The sequence below is a fragment of the Pseudophryne corroboree genome, chromosome 5 (assembly GCF_028390025.1).
Source record: "Pseudophryne corroboree isolate aPseCor3 chromosome 5, aPseCor3.hap2, whole genome shotgun sequence".
In the NCBI taxonomy this organism is placed as follows: domain Eukaryota; kingdom Metazoa; phylum Chordata; class Amphibia; order Anura; family Myobatrachidae; genus Pseudophryne; species Pseudophryne corroboree.
The window spans coordinates 123,038,804-123,056,157 of record NC_086448.1 but is presented as its reverse complement, the minus strand read 5'-3'; the positions used below and the strand labels follow the sequence as shown (position 1 = coordinate 123,056,157).

Genomic DNA, 17,354 nt, shown 5'->3' with positions numbered 1-17,354 from the left:
ATGTAATCCCCCTCGTCCAGGCTTGCAATAACCGCCCTGAGCGATTCCATCTTGAACTTTGTTATGTAAGTGTTCAAGGATTTCCATTTTAAAATGGGTCTCACCGAACCGGCTGGTTTCGGTACCACAAACAGTGTGGAATAGTAACCCCGTCCTTGTTGAAGTAGGGGCACCTTGACTATCACCTGCTGGGAATACAGCTTGTGAATTGCCTCTAGCACAGCCTCCCTGCTTGAGGGAGTTGTCGGCAAGGCAGATTTGAGTAAACGGCGGGGGGGAGACGCCTCGACTTCCAGCTTGTACCCCTGAGATACTACTTGAAGGATCCAGGGATCCACCTGTGAGCGAGCCCACTGATCGCTGAAATTTTTGAGGCGGCCCTCCACCGTACCTGGCTACGCCTGTGGAGCCCCCGCGTCATGCGGTGGACTCAGAGGAAGCAGGGGAAGAATTTTGATTCTGGGGACTGGCTGCTGGTGCAGCATTTTCCCTCTTCCCTCATTTGACCCGCCTGCTTTTTTGAAGCCGAAAGGACTGTACCTGATAATACAGTGCGTTTCTTAGGCTGTGAGGAAACCTGAGGTAAAATATTTTCATCCCAGCTGTTGCTGTGGATACGAGGTCCCAGAGACCATCCCCAACCAATTCCTCACCCTTATAAGGCTCTATGTGCCTTTTAAAGTCAGCATCACCTGTCCAGTGTCGGGTCTCCAATACCCTCCTGACAGAATGGACATTGCAATAATTCAGGATGCCAGCCGGCAAAATATTCCTCTGTGCATCCCTCATATATAAGACGACGTCTTATGTTCGCAAAATAGTATCCCTGTTTGAAAGGGGTACAGACCACGCTGCAGCAGTCTGCAGGTCTCAGTCTAGTACCTGAGTGTGTAATTACAGACTTCAGGATAGCCTCCTGCTATTTATCAGCAGGTACCTTCAAAGTGGCCGTATCCTAAGACGGCAGTGCCACCTTGACAAACGTATGAGCGCCTTATCCACCCTAGGGGATATCTCCCAGCGTAACTTATCCTCTGGTGGGAAAGGGTACGCCATCAGTAACTTGTTAGAAATTACCAGTTTCTTATCGGGGAAACCCACGCTTTTTCACACTTCATTCACTCATTTGATGGGGGAACAAAACACTGCCTGCTTTTTCTCCCCACACATAAAACCCTTTGTTTTTAGTGGTACTTGGGTTAATGTCAGAAATGTGTAACACATTTTATATTGCCGGGATCATGTAACGGATGTTCCTAGTGGATTGTGTATATGTCTCAACCTCGTCGACACTGGAGTCAGACTCCGTGTCGACATCTGTGTCTGCCATCTGAGGGAGCGTTGATGGCCTTTGAGACGTCTGGGCAGGCGCGGGCTGAGAAGCCGGCTGTCCCATAGCCGATACGTCATCCAGCCTTTTATGTAAGGAGTTGACACTGTCGGTTAATACCTTCCACCTATCCATCCACTCTGGTGTTGGCCCACAGGGGCGACATCTCATTTATCGGCAACTGCTCCGCCTCCACATAAGTCTCCTCATCAAACATGTCGACACAGCCGTACCGACACACCGCACACACACAAGGAATGCTCCAATGAGGACAGGACCCACAAAAGCCCTTTGGGGGGACAGAGTGAGAGTATGCCAGCACACACCAGAGCGCTATATAATGCAGGGACTAACTGAGTTATGTCCCCTATAGCTGCTTTTATATAATTTATACTGCGCCTAAATTTAGTGCCCCCCCTCTCTGTTTTAACCCTGTTCTGTAGTGTAGACTGCAGGGGAGAGCCAGGGAGCTTCCCTCCAACGGAGCTGTGAGGGAAAAATGGCGCCAGTGTGCTGAGGAGATAGGCTCCGCCCCTTTTTCGCTGACTTTTCTCCCGCATTTTTATGGAATCTGGCAGGGGTTAATATACATCCATATAGCCCTGGGGGTTATATGTGATGTATTTTTGCCAGCCAAGGTGTTTATATTGCTGCTCAGGGCGCCCCCCCCCCCCAGCGCCCTGCACCCATCAGTGACCGGAGTGTGTGGTGTGCATGAGGAGCAATGGCGCACAGCTGCAGTGCTGTGCGCTACCTTGGTGAAGACTGATGTCTTCTGCCGCCGTTTTTCCGGACCTCTTCTTGCTTCTGGCTCTGTAAGGGGGACGGCGGCGCGGCTCCGGGACCGAACACCAAGGACTGGGCCTGCGGTCGATCCCTCTGGAGCTAATGGTGTCCAGTAGCCTAAGAAGCCCAATCCGGCTGCAAGCAGGCGAGTTCGCTTCTTCTCCCCTTAGTCCCTCGCTGCAGTGAGCCTGTTGCCAGCAGGTCTCACTGAAAATAAAAAACCTAAATCTATACTTTCTTTCTAAGGGCTCAGGAGAGCCCCTAGTGTGCATCCAACCTCGGCCGGGCACAAGATCTAACTGAGGCTTGGAGGAGGGTCATAGTGGGAGGAGCCAGTGCACACCAGGTAGTCATAAATCTTTCTAGAGTGCCCAGCCTCCTTCGGAGCCCGCTATTCCCCATGGTCCTTACGGAGTTCCCAGCATCCACTAGGAAGTTAGAGAAATAAACTTAACCCAACAGTCATCAGCTGTGACTAGTGCAGACAGAAACTGTATAGGGATGCAGCCAGTGCTGCTTGGTGAGGCAGATGCAGATCTCTGGGCATCAGTGCAGAAATGACTAACAGAAGGGCTTAGGAGACATGGACCACGCACCGTAAATGCTGAATCTACATCCCACATCTTTAATACATTGTCCTAAGTGGAAAAGAATCAGGACGACAAGGTTCTACAGCAGAGCACCTCATGCCAGTTAGCTCTCAGTGGCGTCAGAGACTCTATAAAACTGCAGCCGGTACAGCGCAAGTCTGTTAGCTTGGAAACTAGCCATACACTAACTGATTGGTTGCTTTCTCTAAGAAGTGATGCAGACAGCTATAATATTCCTTAACGAACAGAGGCATGTATAATTCACTAATACCCCTTTCACACCGCACAAATAACCCGGTATCGACCCCGCATATTGCCAGGTCAACACGGGTCGTTGTGCGGTGTGAAAGGACCATGGTCAAAGTCCCCGGTCGCCTGACCTGGCAATTTAACATAGGAATAAAGCAGTGTTATTCCCGGGTTGAATATCAGGTCAGTGGCAGCGTGAACGGGTTCCCGGGTCAATGCGACCCGGGACCCGCTCATTACAATAGGGAGAGGCGCGCGGAGATGAGCTCATCTGCCAACCCGCCGCTATGCCAACAGGCATATTGCCGGGTTGGGAAACCAGCTGTTAAGGTCCAATGCCGGATCCCACCCAGGAAGGACCCGTTTCCAATTCCCGGGTGGGATCCGGCATTGGCAGTGTGAAAGGGGTATAAAACAGATTGCCCAGTAATACAGAAGTCTTACTATATATTAAAAGACAATTCAAACTTTCTGACACGCCCAGTGTCAAAAATGCCCCTCAAGCACCATGAATCGATTATTATACATTCATGAATAACTATACTGGGGAAGTACAAAAGGGGGGAAAATAAGTAAGATCAGTGTGACTTTCACACCTTGTTCACTTTGCTCCGTTTCTCCATCTTCTTCTTCGTCATTATCATCTTCCTCCTCCTCCTGCTGCTTCTCAGCTTCCTCCTCTTCTGACTCCGCACCACTGTCACTGCTCTCTGCCTTCCCGTTCACAGCCTTAAAGTTAGGGGTTGAAGTCAGGGCAGTGCTCAGGTCTGAAGAGGGATAAAGTTGTATATAGAAGGGGGGTAGTCACTTGAATGAAATGATCATAGATTAGGTATTTGCAGCTGCCACAAGTGAAAGATATGTAACCTAGACTATAACATCATATTGCAATAAAATCCTAAGCTTGCATAGAAGAGACCATTACTACACACTGTTGTGCATCACATAATGTTCGTACACATGGGATTCAATATCAGGCATTTAATGTGCATATTTAAAGCCTGTTAAATGCCCATTATAATGATAGCCCAAAAAGTGAAACTGTATTGTAACAATGGACCTCCGCACACTTTCTGACAAGTGTATGCTTTGTGTCAGCACTGCTTGCAGCAATTCATCATTACCAGTTTTAGCATTGCTTGCAGCACACACAAGCACCAAGGCTCCGGACCTAATACAATATACAGCAAGAAAGGTTTTTAAGAACATTTTGATTGTTCTGTTAAAAGTGAAACCAAAGTACAAGGTTTTGTCTTTACTGGTAACAGGTGTTGCATTCCACTGTCTGTATGTACAGAGCCTTAACCACTTGGTGCAGTACTACCAGATGCTGGGCTGTCCCTGACACAGTCACATCTGATGCGACCAGAGAGAAATGGCCACTGGTCAGCTGCTGGAAAATAATCTTTCAGCAGCCACAGATCTTAAGGGGACCTACCGGCCCCCCATGCACTCTTGGTTCCTCCCCCAGTGTTTACAGATCACATTAATCGGGTCTGGCAGCCTGATGGCACCCCCACCCGGTGTGCTGCAGAGAGGAGCAGCCACCAGTGAATCATTCCAGAACTTCCCCCACTGTGTGTATACCCAGAGCAGCAGCATATAAACAGAATAGAGCCTCTGCCCCACTAGCGTTCCGTGATCACCTTTATATCATGTCCCGAATTTATCGAGACAATCGATCAGTATTATTCATTTTTGTCTGTAATATTATGCCTGATTTTGTGGCAAAAAAATCTTATACGGAACCGCCAATTAAAGATGGTTAAATAGTTTAAAAGTGTTTCAAGTTCATGTACAGTATACAACAAATATTGATATTTTCATGGTATACTGTGTTTACATTTTTTTTTATTTTTTTTTAAAGTAATGTTGGATAAGTTTTAAATAGATGCTTTAATGCAATCATAAGAAAACATCAATTTCTGAGTGTTTTTTGGTAAAGAATTACTAGTCAGTTAAGTGGTTAAATGTGAATTGCAGAGCTGACGCTATAAAACAGGAAGTGTATCATGTATATATGTAACTTTATATAGGAAAGCCTACACCAGTTACATCACTTCCTACATGGGATTAGTAAGATAACATGCTTAGAGTGCAGAAAGGACAGAACAATGCGTAGTAGGCAAGCAGTTAGAGCAGGGTTGTTTTGAGGCTGGAGTAGCGGATATCCATTGCACTGCACTGAGCATGCATCCAGATGCACAGGGGTATATTTGCTAAAGTATGGATTTTTAGAAGTGGAGTCGTTTCCCATTGCTACCAATCAGATTCTACTTATTTATCTAGCACCGTCTAGGAGATAATAGCTAGAATCTGATTAGTTGCTATGGGCAACTTCTACACTTCTAAAAACAGGCACTTTAGAAAATATATCCCATAGTCTCAGAATGTCTTAAACGTATTGGCTGTTTGTAGACAGCGAGAAGGAAGTGGCTATGCCGATGCAGAGAGAGAGAGTTCACCGTATGGGCATGTTATGGGAGTGCCGTAGGAGTGTCGCTGAAGTGGTTGCAAACTCAGATGTATAACTGCTCACATTGGAGTCCATAATCTGACTGTGAATGTGCACCTACAGTAGCATGGGACTGCTACAAGCTTCTATGAAGCATAAAGTACTATTTAGAGCAACTTTATGAACAGCCATATTGCCACCAGATCTAGCCAATCATGTTGGAGGAACATACGGCATGCATCTATGACCAGTTTCAGGCACCCGTATTCCATAACGTGCATATTAAATGTTTTACGCAAGAAAAAATTAAGTACCTAGTAGGCCGTAAATAACTAGCATGTTATGTAACAGAGGAAGGCTCCACTGCCTTTGTAGCTCATTACAGTACTTGAGATGCCACTACATTCCAAACAACCCAGCAACAAGGCACCTGCACGTACTGGCTGGAAATGCATATATCAATATGAACAGGTAGGTGTCCTGTTATTTTACTCTGCATACTGTCTGTGTGTCATGGCCAGTGTCGTAGTTATAGAAAAGTCCAAGTAGGAACAGTTGGTTTGATCGTCACATTTTTGTCTGCTAAGAGAAAGCTGGTTTCACCTATGGGGGATTTCAAGGGTACTATAGTGCTTGATAATTATGACTCCTAAAATTATCAAATCAGGCGCTCTGATATAAGGCACAAAATAAAGCTGTTGGTCACCCAATTTATATAATAGAATTGATATACTGATATCTATATACTTATAGCTGCTCCCACATGAGTATTCTGCGATACTCAAATAGATACAAAGTAACATAGAAACATAGAATTTGACGGCAGATAAGAACCACTTGGCCCATCTAGTCTGCCCTTTTTTTTTATCCTTTAGGTAATCTCAACCCTTTTTGAACCTTAATTCTTTGTAAGGATATTCATATGCCTATCCCAAGCATGTTTAAATTGCTCTACAGTCTTAGCCTCTACCACCTCTGATGGGAGACTATTCCACTTATCCACTACCCTTTCTGTGAAGTAATTTTTCCTTAAATTTCCCCTGAACCTCCCCCCCTCCAGTCTCAGTGTATGTCCTCGAGTTCTAATACTTCTCTTCCTTTGAAGAATGTTTCCCTCCTGAACTTTGTTAAGACCCTTGATATATTTGAAAGTTTCTATCATGTCTCCCCTTTCCCTTCTTTCCTCCAAACTATACATGTTAAGATCTTTTAGCCTTTCCGGGTACGTTTTGTGATGTAGGCCATGCACCATTTTTTTTTAATTGTGAAACATGCAATATCACAAGAGAGCGCTAGATACTGATCATTACTATATAAACATTTTATTCAATCACATAATATAAAAGCATAAAAAATAAGATTTTACTTACCGATAAATCTATTTCTCGGAGTCCGTAGTGGATGCTGGGGTTCCTGAAAGGACCATGGGGAATAGCGGCTCCGCAGGAGACAGGGCACAAAAAGTAAAGCTTTTTCCAATCAGGTGGTGTGCACTGGCTCCTCCCCCTATGACCCTCCTCCAGACTCCAGTTAGGTACTGTGCCCGGACGAGCGTACACACTAAGGGAGGATTTTGAATCCCGGGTAAGACTCATACCAGCCACACCAATCACACCGTACAACTTGTGATCTAAACCCAGTTAACAGTATGATAACAGCGGAGCCTCTGAAAGATGGCTTCCTTCAACAATAACCCGAATTAGTTAACAATAACTATGTACAATTTATGCAGATAATCCGCACTTGGGATGGGCGCCCAGCATCCACTACGGACTCCGAGAAATAGATTTATCGGTAAGTAAAATCTTATTTTCTCTATCGTCCTAGTGGATGCTGGGGTTCCTGAAAGGACCATGGGGATTATACCAAAGCTCCCAAACGGGCGGGAGAGTGCGGATGACTCTGCAGCACCGAATGAGAGAACTCCAGGTCCTCCTGAGCCAGAGTATCAAATTTGTAAAATTTTACAAACGTGTTCTCCCCTGACCACGTAGCTGCTCGGCAAAGTTGTAATGCCGAGACCCCTCGGGCAGCCGCCCAAGATGAGCCCACCTTCCTTGTGGAGTGGGCCTTTACAGATTTAGGCTGTGGTAGGCCTGCCACAGAATGTGCAAGTTGGATTGTGCTACAGATCCAACGAGCAATCGTCTGCTTAGACGCAGGAGCACCCATCTTGTTGGGTGCATACAATATAAACAACGAGTCAGATTTTCTGACTCCAGCTGTTCTTGCAATATATATTTTTAATGCTCTGACAACGTCCAGTAACTTGGAGTCCTCCAAGTCACTTGTAGCCGCAGGCACTACAATAGGCTGGTTCAGATGAAATGCTGACACCACCTTAGGGAGAAAATGCGGACGAGTCCGCAGTTCTGCCCTGTCCGAATGGAAAATCAGATATGGGCTTTTGTAAGATAAAGCTGCCAATTCTGACACTCTCCTGGCAGAAGCCAGGGCTAGAAGCATGGTCACTTTCCAAGTGAGATACTTCAAATCCACCTTATTTAGTGGTTCAAACCAATGAGATTTTAGAAAATCCAAAACTACATTGAGATCCCACGGTGCCACTGGAGGCACCACAGGGGGCTGTATATGCAGCACACCCTTAACAAAGGTCTGGACTTCAGGGACTGAAGCCAATTCTTTTTGAAAGAAAATCGACAGGGCCGAAATTTGAACCTTAATAGATCCCAATTTGAGACCCATAGACAATCCTGATAGCAGGAAATGTAGGAATCGACCCAGTTGAAATTCCTCCGTCGGAGCACTCCGATCTTCGCACCACGCAACATATTTTCGCCAAATTCGGTGATAATGTTGCACGGTTACTTCTTTCCTTGCTTTAATCAAAGTAGGAATGACTTCTTCCGGCATGCCTTTTTCCATTAGGATCCGGCGTTCAACCGCCATGCCGTCAAACGCAGCCGCGGTAAGTCTTGAAACAGACAGGGACCCTGCTGAAGCAAGTCCCTCCTTAGAGGTAGAGGCCACGGATCTTCCGTGATCATCTCTTGAAGTTCCGGGTACCAAGTCCTTCTTGGCCAATCCGGAACCACTAGTATCGTTCTTACGCCTCTTTGCCGTATAATTCTCAATACTTTTGGTATGAGAGGCAGAGGAGGAAACACATACACCGACTGGTACACCCAAGGCGTTACCAGCGCGTCCACAGCTATTGCCTGCGGATCTCTTGACCTGGCGCAATACCTGTCCAGTTTTTTGTTGAGGCGAGACGCCATCATGTCCACCATTGGTCTTTCCCAACGGGTTACCAGCATGTGGAAGACTTCTGGATGAAGTCCCCACTCTCCCGGGTGAAGATCGTGTCTGCTGAGGAAGTCTGCTTCCCAGTTGTCCACTCCCGGGATGAACACTGCTGACAGTGCTATCACATGATTCTCTGCCCAGCGAAGAATCCTTGCAGCTTCTGCCATTGCACTCCTGCTTCTTGTGCCGCCCTGTCTGTTCACATGGGCGACTGCCGTGATGTTGTCCGACTGGATCAACACCGGTTTTCCCTGAAGCAGAGGTTCTGCCTGGCTTAGAGCATTGTATATTGCTCTTAGTTCCAGAATGTTTATGTGAAGAGACGTTTCCAGGCTTGTCCATACTCCCTGGAAGTTTCTTCCTTGTGTGACTGCTCCCCAGCCTCTCAGGCTGGCGTCCGTGGTCACCAGGATCCAATCCTGTATGCCGAATCTGCGGCCCTCCAATAGATGAGGACTCTGCAACCACCACAGAAGAGACACCCTTGTCCTTGGAGACAGGGTTATCCGTAGGTGCATCTGAAGATGCGACCCTGACCATTTGTCCAACAGATCCCTTTGGAAAATTCTTGCGTGGAATCTGCCGAATGGAATTGCTTCGTAAGAAGCCACCATTTTTCCCAGGACTCTTGTGCATTGATGTACAGACACCTTTCCTGGTTTTAGGAGGTTCCTGACAAGCTCGGATAACTCCTTGGCTTTTTCCTCCGGGAGAAAAACCTTTTTCTGAACCGTGTCCAGAATCATCCCTAGGAACAGCAGACGAGTTGTCGGTATTAACTGGGATTTTGGAATATTCAGAATCCACCCGTGCTGTTTTAGCACTTCTTGAGACAGTGCTAATCCCATCTCTAGCTGTTCTCTGGACCTCGCCCTTATTAGGAGATCGTCCAAGTATGGGATAATTAATACGCCTTTTCTTCGAAGAAGAATCATCATCTCGGCCATTACCTTTGTAAAGATCCGAGGTGCCGTGGACAATCCGAACGGCAGCGTCTGAAACTGATAGTGACAGTTTTGTACAACGAACCTGAGGTACCCCTGGTGTGAGGGGTAAATTGGAACGTGGAGATACGCATCCTTGATGTCCAAGGATACCATAAAGTCCCCCTCTTCCAGGTTCGCTATCACTGCTCTGAGTGACTCCATTTTGAACTTGAACTTCTTTATGTACAGGTTCAAGGACTTCAGATTTAGAATAGGCCTTACCGAGCCATCTGGCTTCGGTACCACAAAAAGAGTGGAATAATACCCCTTCCCTTGTTGTAGAAGAGGTACCTTGACTATCACCTGCTGAGAGTACAGCTTGTGAATGGCTTCCAAAACCGTCTCCCTTTCGGAGGGGGACGTTGGTAACGCAGACTTCAGGAAACGGCGAGGTGGATCTGTCTCTAATTCCAACCTGTACCCTTGAGATATTATCTGCAGGATCCAGGGATCTACCTGCGAGTGAGCCCACTGCGCGCTGTAATTTTTGAGACGACCGCCCACCGTCCCCGAGTCCGCTTGAGAAGCCCCAGCGTCATGCTGAGGCTTTTGTAGAAGCCGGGGAGGGCTTCTGTTCCTGGGAAGGAGCTGCGTGTTGCTGTCTCTTCCCTCTACCTTTGCCTCGTGGCAGATATGAATAGCCCTTTGCTCTCTTATTTTTAAAGGAACGAAAGGGCTGCGGTTGAAAAGTCGGTGCCTTTTTCTGTTGGGGAGTGACTTGAGGTAGAAAGGTGGATTTCCCGGCTGTAGCCGTGGCCACCAAATCTGATAGACCGACTCCAAATAACTCCTCCCCTTTATACGGCAAAACTTCCATATGCCGTTTTGAATCCGCATCGCCTGTCCACTGTCGCGTCCATAAAGCTCTTCTGGCCGAAATGGACATAGCACTTACCCGTGATGCCAGTGTGCAGATATCCCTCTGTGCATCACGCATATAAAGAAATGCATCCTTTATTTGTTCTAACGACAGTAAAATATTGTCCCTGTCCAGGGTATCAATATTTTCAATCAGGGACTCTGACCAAACTACCCCAGCACTGCCCATCCAGGCAGTCGCTACAGCTGGTCGTAGTATAACACCTGCATGTGTGTATATACTTTTCTGGATATTTTCCATCCTCCTATCTGATGGATCTTTAAGTGCGGCCGTCTCAGGAGAGGGTAACGCCACTTGTTTAGATAAGCGTGTTAGCGCCTTGTCCACCCTAGGAGGTGTTTCCCAGCGCTCCCTAACCTCTGGCGGGAAAGGGTATAATGCCAATAATTTCTTTGAAATTATCAGCTTTTTATCAGGGGCAACCCACGCTTCATTACACACGTCATTTAATTCTTCTGATTCAGGAAAAACTATAGGTAGTTTTTTCATACCCCACATAATACCCTGTTTAGTGGTACCTGTAGTATCAGCTAAATGTAACGCCTCCTTCATTGCCAAAATCATATAACGTGTGGCCCTACTGGAAAATACGGTTGATTCGTCACCGTCACCACTGGAGTCATCGCCTGTGTCTGGGTCTGTGTCGACCGACTGAGGCAAAGGGCGTTTTACAGCCCCTGACGGTGTTTGAGTCGCCTGGACAGGCACTAATTGATTGTCCGGCCGCCTCATGTCGTCAAACGACTGCTTTAGCGTGTTGACACTATCCCGTAGTTCCATAAATAAAGGCATCCATTCTGGTGTCGACTCCCTAGGGGGTGACATCCTCATATTTGGCAATTGCTCCGCCTCCACACCAATATCGTCCTCATACATGTCGACACACACGTACCGACACACAGCAGACACACAGGGAATGCTCCTAACGAAGACAGGACCCACTAGCCCTTTGGGGAGACAGAGGGAGAGTTTGCCAGCACACACCAAAAGCGCTATATATATATCAGGGATAGCCTTATAATAAGTGCTCCCTTATAGCTGCTTTGTTATATCAAATATCGCCATAAATGTGCCCCCCCCTCTCTGTTTTACCCTGTTTCTGTAGTGCAGTGCAGGGGAGAGACTTGGGAGCCGTCCTGACCAGCGGAGCTGTGAGAGGAAATGGCGCCGTGTGCTGAGGAGATAGGCCCCGCCCCCTTTTCTGGCGGGCTCGTCTCCCGCTATTTAGAAACATTAGGCAGGGGTTAAATATCTCCATATAGCCTCTAGGGCTATATGTGAGGTATTTTTAGCCATTATAGGTAATCATTTGCCTCCCAGGGCGCCCCCCTCCCAGCGCCCTGCACCCTCAGTGACTGCCGTGTGAAGTGTGCTGAGAGGAAAATGGCGCACAGCTGCAGTGCTGTGCGCTACCTTTTGAAGACTGCAGGAGTCTTCAGCCGCCGATTCTGGACCTCTTCTGATTTCAGCATCTGCAAGGGGGCCGGCGGCGTGGCTCCGGTGACCATCCAGGCTGTACCTGTGATCGTCCCTCTGGAGCTTGATGTCCAGTAGCCAAGAAGCCAATCCATCCTGCACGCAGGTGAGTTGACTCCTTCTCCCCTCAGTCCCTCGCTGCAGTGATCCTGTTGCCAGCAGGCATCACTGTAAAATAAAAAACCTAGCTAAACTTTTTCTAAGCAGCTCTTTAGGAGAGCCACCTAGATTGCACCCTTCTCGGCCGGGCACAAAAATCTAACTGGAGTCTGGAGGAGGGTCATAGGGGGAGGAGCCAGTGCACACCACCTGATCGGAAAAAGCTTTACTTTTTGTGCCCTGTCTCCTGCGGAGCCGCTATTCCCCATGGTCCTTTCAGGAACCCCAGCATCCACTAGGACGATAGAGAAAATGCAATGCATATTTTCATAAAAGAATTATTCTCACTGCTGATATTATTTACACGCTGCCATATACTGTATCCCAATTGTATATTGCACAGATGTCCACATCCAAAAGACCAGTGTGGCTGGTTCGCTCCAAAGCAAATTATAAAGTCCCAATTTGTTTTAGGGAATGTGAATGGTGTTCACTAGATGGTGAATGTTCAGCTGTATAAACGATGGGCGCTATGCTACTACCTCCCCCGACTGCCAAACAATTTTGTGCTCACCACTTATTCCTTAGAGTCTCATGTGAGGCTGGCTGTCAGCATGCGGAATCCGTTGTGGTTGGTGGGAGCGGCGGTGTTCTATTCAGTTCACCGGGGAGGGAGGGCGCCGTTTGTAGCTTTGGATTTCAAGGGTATCCTGCGAGGGGTCTAAAGCCCTGACGTAAATTTACAGAAACTGAAAGTCCGCTTTTACCTTTAGCTCTTCGAAAAGATACCCCGTTACATTTATCAGAATGCCAAGCCTGGTGTTACCGTATTGCAACCATATTAAATCTATTGTCTGTACACTTAAAACACAACAAATGAATGAAAACCCTTTCACCATTACAACTGAGAAGACAGAACAGAACAGCAAAAGGCATATGGTGAGATGTAATGGAGTCTGAGATCTCTGGAGGTGCGGGATGCCGGACTATCTCAGATGGGTTTTTTTTTAAAGGGGCAATTACTTATAAGGAATAGTTTTGCCTTGTAAGTGTTTACCCCTTTAAAAAAAATGTCAAGAGATTGGCCGGCATCCCGCACCTCCAGCGATCTGGGACTCCATCACATCCCGCAGATGGTGTACAAGAGTCTGACACTCTGAAACACATGGGGGGGGACAGCCTGCTGCAGCCCACAGGAATCTGCCATTTACATTCATATACTCAGAGCCAGAAACATTGGATCGTTGGGATATTTTTTCCTGGCATGTTTGGGGCTGTAGTGGAACGTGTAATGATTGATCTGATAAGGAAGATACACAGACTACATCAAAGTGATTTTTTCTTCCTACCTTCTAAGGACTTAGTAACTTTGTCCAGTCGTACTGGCGTGTGAAAGGAAGAAAAGCAGAAAGATTTCACTTCAGAGAGGGACAGGTAGGAGAAGGAGAAACATGTACTAGATTTATTCTAGAATACAAAGCAAGAGTTAGGCCAACCTGATGTTACAACAGATCCTCGCCTGTGTTTTTTGTCTTCCACTATTTCATAAAACGGACCCATGACTTGGAGCAATTCTTCCACTTTCTCTGTCACTGGCATGGTTTCAAGGATCTAGTGTCCAGAAGGCAAAAGGTCAAAAAATGGCACAGACAGATACACTCTCCTTACACTCTAAGCCAGGCATTCCCAACCACGGTCCTCAAGGCACACTAACCGTGCAGGTTTTAGTGATATCCAGCCTTCAGCACAGGTGACTTAATTAGTAGCTCAGTTATTTTGATTTAACCATCTGTGCTGCAGTCTGGATATCACTAATATCTGCACTGTTGGTGTGCCTTGAGGACCGTGGTTGGGAATGCCTGCTCTAAGCAGCCTGGGTCTTCACCTGTCTATTCACCGGGTTGTGCAGAGACATTTTTAAACCATGCAAGCCAAAAGCATCCTTACTACATACCAGAATTCAATTCTAATGGTTTACACTGATCTAAATACTGCAGGAACACTACAACCAATAAAAAAATGAATTAATAGCAGAACTACTGTACATTACTTTTGTTTGCCCCAGTAACTAAAAGTGTATAGGATGGTTTATATATAATTTCACTTGCACAAGGTTCAGGATTTGTCACGATCAGTCTAAAACTATGTTCAAGGACTACTAAAACTAAATTACTAACTACTACAAGTTGAGTATCCCTTATCAAAAAAATCCCACATTTTTGGGTCCCCTAATGAGTTAATGACATATATATTATATATTATGTGTGTATACGGATATATTATATAGATACATAATATAATATATACATATGTGTCATTATCTCAGTAGGGGAACCAAAAATGTGTGATTTTGAATTTTGGATAAGGGATACTCAACCTGTAATAACATTATAGTCAGCGTGCTAGTACTAATATCAGTCAAATAGTCCAATGTTGCTAAAGCATCACCAAAAAAAATAAAAATAAAAAGACTGCAGCTCCTGATATTAATTAATAAAAAAAAAAAAAAGCTACATGAAGCCTGTGAGTGCGGTCATTTCCAACCACAATAACATCCAAACAAATGGTGTGCAAATGACATGCTGCCCATACAGAGGTCAGATCACTCATCCCAAGTTATTTTCCTGTTTGGCTATGGATTCAGGTAGCTATGTACTAAGCCTTGGATGGAGATAAGGTGGACAGAGATAAAGTACCAGCCAATCAGCCCCTAACTGCCATGTTACAGACCGTTGTGTTTGAAAAATGAAAGTTAGGCTTAGTACATAGAACCCTCAGGAGGAGATGTATTATAGCGGCACATATCGTGCCGCTATAGTACTTCCTGCTTGGCCACAAGAAGGTACACCACCGAGATGTATTACCATCTCATTTGCCAGAGTGAAAACTCCCCCTTTCCAGCGATCCCCCGTGTCTCTCTTCCCGGCCGGCTCAGTGGACATATGCAAGATCTCGCTATTATAGAAAAATCTCCTGTGCAGCCTGGAGCCAGTAGCCGCCGCAGCCAGGGACAGAGCTGTCCCTGCTGTGGTCAATAGGCAACAATGCTTGCAGCTTTTGGAACGGTCAGTGCCACTGAGCACTCATACATTGCCCCGCATATCACGCGATCTTGTAGATAGAGCCGATATATATATATATATATGCAGCACACACTGCCATAGTAATACATGACGGGGGGAAGCGGTATCACTGCACATAATGTGCTGATACCACCCCCACCCCCATTTTGACTCTCAGGTGTGTGGACTTTTAAAATTTTGTGAATATTAAAAGTTAATTATGTATTTCGGATATATTGGGTTTAAAGTTAAAGTTAGCTAGCCTTTCACAACCAGGAATAAATCTTCGACGTACAGAACATCCTAAGCAAGCCGTTAATAGGATGAGTAACCCAAATGATAAATACATGCTCTAACATCAGATTGTACCAATCAAATAAGGGGATTAGGAGGACAGGGGTTAGATAGCCCTGATAGAAAAATTTAATTAGCCTGCCAGAGGACAGGATATCATTTCAGTTCGCTACCCCTGTGGGTGGCGAGCTGAAATGCGCGAGAAGTGACCCGTTTGGGTGAGCAAACGGGACTTTTCGCAGCGCGCTCACTAATTTACTAAAGTTTAGACGCTTTACGTGGCTAAACCTAACTGCTATAGGCGAGATAGGGGCAATAAATTAAATCAACTGAATAAAAAAATCGCCCCGCGATCTCCCGTCACTTTAGATAGGAGATTGTGCGCCATATATCAAATTAATATTACCCAGTAAATGCATTGTATTTTCTTACTGTAGAATTCCACTGAATAATTGCAGTATCTTGCCAGTGTATGCTTATGCATTCTGCAGAATTATTCTTTAAAAAAAAAAACTAGTGTTTGCATTTTGGAATAGACATAAACTTCTGTTTATTTTTGATAACGTGGAACCTACTGCTGTTTGTTCTCACTTGAACTCCTATATGACATTACACATCCTTACAGATAAGCAAGATGCAGCATAAGTGCTCTACTTAGCTGTAATAAAATCTCAGTGCTTATTATTTTCCCATAGAAGTTACATGACCCAGATCAGCGGGCTGTTCTTACAGGAACACCTAATTATTAGCATACCTTTATAAAGTTCTTTCCATTTATCAGTTTCTGACAACCAAGTTGATGGTGTCGGTATAAAGTGCCCCCTTTCATACTTTACAGAGACACGCAACCTCATGGAAAGAGCTGCTAGAGACTGAAGAACTGGAGATGGAAGTAGTTACAAAGGAACAGGAACTATAACTAACAATCAGGATTGTAAGGCTTTGTATCAAAGGTAGGTAACAGAATGGTGAGTATGAAATCTACACCACATTATAAAGATAAAATCATACTTCCTACTTTTCCATAGCAATGATGTCACTTTAAATGGAGTTTAACTCTTTGGGACAAATTCCGATATGTAAGGTATTGCACAGCCGAAGGGAATCTGCTGTGCAATACAGTACAACTAATATTGTAATGATGCAGGAGGCGTCTGTATGAAAACGATGCTTGCTGCCAGCATCTGCAGCTTACTCAGAATAGCTGTCAGGATTCTTCTGCAGGGTCCAGAAGTCTGTGTCCAACAATACAGACCTTAGGCTTGGCACACCTGCCAAATGGGGGCAAAGTGCTCCCATTCTGTTGAACGGCCCTGCTCTCCACCCACCACAATTCTACAGCATGCCAATCATTCTGCGGCTAAGAGGGGACTGTAAGTGATCAAGCAGGACCTATTTTGCACATGCGTAGAACGGGTCCTGAGCACGCACCATCAGGTGTAAGTAGAAATCCGAATCAGGCCCTTTGAACGGTTACACTTGATGGAAAAGGCAGCATCACTCCAAAACAAGTAACTCATTATGTATGTATGTATGTATGTATGTATGTATGTATGTATGTATGTATGTATGCATGCATGCATGTATGTATGTATGTATGTACTTATATAGACAAAATGATTGCTTGAGGCTAAACACACTAATAGATCTACTAACAGCAAATGTGATTAGGGGGTATATTTACTAAAGCTTCTAAAACAGTTAAGTGGTGGTGTTGGCCACAGCAATCAATCAAATTCAGCCTAACATTTTCTAAAATGCAATAGAGAAATGACAGCTAGAATCTGATTGGTTACTATAGGCAACTTAACCACTTGTCTGTTTTAGAAGCTTTCTACTAAATTGTCCTCAGAAGTCTGTCTGCTACCTCAAGCTAAGGA

General features: G+C 45.5%; 1 protein-coding gene across 5 annotated transcripts in view; it reads right to left on the bottom strand.

Moving 5' to 3' along the window:
* The window catches only part of ACBD5 (acyl-CoA binding domain containing 5), a 117,788-nt gene that overhangs the window by 55,523 nt on the left and 44,911 nt on the right, over nt 1-17,354 (bottom strand). For 4 of the 5 annotated variants that reach the window (XM_063921675.1, XM_063921673.1, XM_063921674.1 and 1 more), the window contains exons 5-7: nt 13,615-13,729; nt 13,468-13,500; nt 3,552-3,722 (exon numbers count right to left, since the gene is read on the bottom strand). In XM_063921675.1, coding sequence (XP_063777745.1) covers nt 3,552-3,722; nt 13,468-13,500; nt 13,615-13,729 — 319 coding nt within the window. The remainder of the gene's footprint in view (nt 1-3,551; nt 3,723-13,467; nt 13,501-13,614; nt 13,730-17,354) is intronic. The other variant, XM_063921677.1, reaches the window with a different exon arrangement.